Source organism: Priapulus caudatus, unplaced genomic scaffold, assembly GCF_000485595.1.
Source record: "Priapulus caudatus unplaced genomic scaffold, Priapulus_caudatus-5.0.1 Scaffold168, whole genome shotgun sequence".
Taxonomy (NCBI): domain Eukaryota; kingdom Metazoa; phylum Priapulida; class Priapulimorpha; order Priapulimorphida; family Priapulidae; genus Priapulus; species Priapulus caudatus.
This window is the reverse complement of record NW_014577229.1, coordinates 97,840-101,356: the sequence shown is the minus strand read 5'-3', so window position 1 is coordinate 101,356 and position 3,517 is coordinate 97,840. Positions and strand designations below refer to the sequence as shown.

Here is a 3,517-nt window from a genome sequence, read left to right as displayed (position 1 = left end):
GTGTGTGTGTGTGTGTGTGTGTGTGTGTGTGTGTGTGTGTGTGTGAGAGTGCGCGTGCGTGTGCGTATACGTGTGCGTGTGCGGGCCCGAGCGCGCGTATGTGCGTATGTGAGTGCGTGTGTGTGTGCGTCAGTGCGTGAGTACGTGTGTGGATACATACGTACCTAGTGCGCTCGTGCATTCAAGCGGACCAAGCGTAATGTACCCAGCCTCCCCCGTGCCTGATGTACCGCCAAGCCATAGCTGCATGACGGGAAGTTTCGTCTTGTCGGTAAGATAACCCGAGTCCTCTTGCCAGAGGAATCGTTGATTGACGTCGCAGTTGCACGCCAACTCGGGCTGCGTGCAGTTCGGATAGCAGCCGCACGTGTGATTGCGGGTGGCGCCGCCCCAGTAATACTGCGGCTGCAGATCGCGCGATATCCACCACGAGACGGCTCTGTCGTCGAAGCCGAACGCAGCGCCCTCGCACTCCCAGCGCACGAACTGACGACAGCTGTCGGCGTCGGCTATCAGCGCCTCCAGCTGGATGGCCGTGATGCCGACGTAGGAGACGTTTCTGCGATGGCCGCCGGGGCCGATGACGTGCGAGCGCACGTACGTTCGCTCCTCGCTATCGTGATGAATCAACGTCCACGCCGTCACGCTGTCGTCGTCCTGTCGCTGGAAGTCGCAGTTGACCGGAAACGGATCGACGTCGCCGGCCGATCCGTCGATGTCGATCGTGTACGTTCCGGACGGGACGTGCTTCCGCGAGTTGTAAACGTCGCTGCATGAGAGATAGCCGGCATCGCACAGCTGCTTGCGCTCTTTTATAGCCAACACGTCCGTCGTTATTGATTCTGGAACGCATAAAACGGTGCACTGCTTGCGGCGACTTTAGGAGAACTAATATAATTACTAGCTCTAAAGTGGTTTTTAAAGCAAAGCAAAGTAAAAGAGAAGAAGAGAATTTTTTCTCAAGCACGTGCCTATTTTTGCCCCGTAATAACAAGAACAGAACAGATTACATATTAACATTTTCTGCCAAAACTCGTTTACGATTATAATACAAGTTTACTAACCAGGTGTGCTCGTAATGTGCACGCAGGTGTCGTTGTACTGCATGATTCAATTACATAATACATGTGCTCATGACATCTACTAATGAAGTAAACACTCACAATTTCTCCCTGCTTTATTATCATTTAAAATGTAAAGTCCTCTTATAAAAATTGTCGACCGTACATATTAAACAAGTGCAATTTGGCCGAAAGTGTGCGCAATCGACTAAATTGTATGACCCGTAATATATTGCGCGCTGCATTTACAATAACGTACAGCTGGTTTATATAGTTTCGTTTTTCAGCAAGCGGATTGCCGTATAAACCGTCAGTGTTTTTCTTATTTATGATTATTTCCATTTAATAGCAGTCAATGCCATCGACTCCTGACATTCTCTCGAAACAAGGAATGATGTATATTTCATCACGCGTGGGCCCGAGAAACCCCAAGTAACGGTTTCACAATGTTTCACAATGTTTCACAATGTTTCACAGTGTTTCACAGTGTTCACAATGACTCATAAGTTCACAATGATTAGACGCACGTTGGCAATATATATATAGTCGCTGTCGTTAACATTGAATAGTTATCAGAGATGGCATAAAGTACACACGTGTACACAGTCGGGAGTAGTGTATTTTTAACGCATCCTCAAGTAAAGGCGGCGTTGTATCAGCCGCCAACTTAAAACAGGAGTTACCACAATTCTCGGGCTCATCTTCTGCATACTCTCCGGCGCAGTCAACGTATCCATCACAAAATGCATGTGCCGGTATGCACGTGCTATCGAAGCATTGGAATGTTTCCTGTGGCTTGCATCGTCCTGGAAGATGAAAGAAATTTAAACAACGCGATAAATTGTCATTTCAATTGGCAGTAGTATCTCGTCATACTCTAAACGTTTCATACACGTTGACATTTTAATAATTTTTGCCAAGAACCCGAAAAAAGGTGCCACGCTATTTGGTGCTCATGCGGTCTTGGGCTGCACTCCGCTTGTTCTCCGCAATTTCACAGACGGGTGCATGTGGTGACGCCTGTATGTTGGAGAGAATCGTATTGCACAGCATTGGATGTGACAGGAGATAGAGAAAAACGACGCCTAGTTCACTCTACAGACCGGCGCATCCCTCCTCGTCACTGCCATCGCTACAGTCCGGGGTGAGGTCGCAGACTTTATCCCGCGGGACACACTGTCCGTTGTTGCAGTTGAATTCGGATTCTGAACAATTTCTGTGCACTAAAAAGACATGTCGATCAATAGCATCGAATAGACGAAGTTTAGAATGATTGCGTGATTCGTAGATATTCGTAAACCCTGCTGTGCGAGTTCGTAATTTGAACGATGTAATATTTTTTTTATCAATTACGACAATCAAGAATTTCTGTCGAGGAAAATGTTAAAATGCACGTATCATAAGGCTAAGAATAGAGATATGGTGTGTATATAGTGTGAAAATAAACTTACCACAGTTGACTTCATCTGAACCATCTTGGCAATCTTCCACAAAATCACAGTAGCGGGAAAGTGACGTGCAATCACCATTCTGACACGTGAAACTGTCAGGAGGGCATTTGCTTCCTAAACAGAACAAATTGAAATGTAAGCAACATCTATTAATAATGCTTATTTAACCCATCAGAAGGTTATAATGAAATTGTGAAAACGGTCGGATATCTAATTTGTAACACACACATATCTTACTGTGCAACTGAGTGCATTGCGTGAGCGGAGACTAATCAAGGAATAAAGAACGGGAATTTAAAACTAGATAAAATTATTTAAACTAGATTAAGTCGGCTTCATTAAATTCAATATCAAACCGAGTTAATAATTCGATGTTAATTGCAAGAGGAAATCAACCAGCTTTAGTTACAAATAATGCTTGTATTCACAAAACGATACAACCGAGTACAATGTCTCCGCCTACCACACTGCTGTTCATCACTGCCATCTCTGCAATCGGACACGGAGTCGCACACGTATATTCTAGATATACATTCTTGATTGTCGCATGTGAAATACAGTACAGGGTCGCAAGGTAGCTCAGCGTCTGGAGCGAATGCAGGATAGATATTCTGTTCATGAAGTCCTACAATTGGGGGTTCTGTAACAAACGATGCATGCCGTGACTCTCTTGAGTTTCATCCACTGGCTATTCATTCCCACCCAGTCCGTTCTAAAACGGCATATGTCAAAACGACATTTTTTGTTTAGGTACATCGGTATTCGACATACAAGATGCTCTCGTCTGAATAAATACACATTCTCAGCATGGTGATATACTTGTGAACTTTTTCCTGTTTTTCACACGAATCTAATTAGGTATTTGTTGTTGTTCCCTTATACTCGGTCATTCAGGGATGCATGAGGCGTGCGTGAAACGACGAAAAAATGTAGAACTAGCTTATTTGTACAACTTATTCGAGAGCGAAACTCATTTTAGTGTTTTTTTTGCGGGAGATACGGTTA

At 44.7% G+C, this 3,517-nt stretch overlaps 1 protein-coding gene across 1 annotated transcript in view; it reads right to left on the bottom strand.

The window, feature by feature from the left end:
* LOC106806571 (G-protein coupled receptor GRL101-like) overlaps positions 1-2,990 on the bottom strand; it is a 15,748-nt gene extending 12,758 nt beyond the window's left edge. The window contains exons 1-5 of the mRNA XM_014808564.1: positions 2,954-2,990; positions 2,513-2,626; positions 2,165-2,284; positions 1,745-1,867; positions 165-842 (exon numbers count right to left, since the gene is read on the bottom strand). Coding sequence (XP_014664050.1) covers positions 165-842; positions 1,745-1,867; positions 2,165-2,284; positions 2,513-2,626; positions 2,954-2,990 — 1,072 coding nt within the window. The remainder of the gene's footprint in view (positions 1-164; positions 843-1,744; positions 1,868-2,164; positions 2,285-2,512; positions 2,627-2,953) is intronic.
* Between the last annotated feature and the right edge of the window lie 527 nt (positions 2,991-3,517).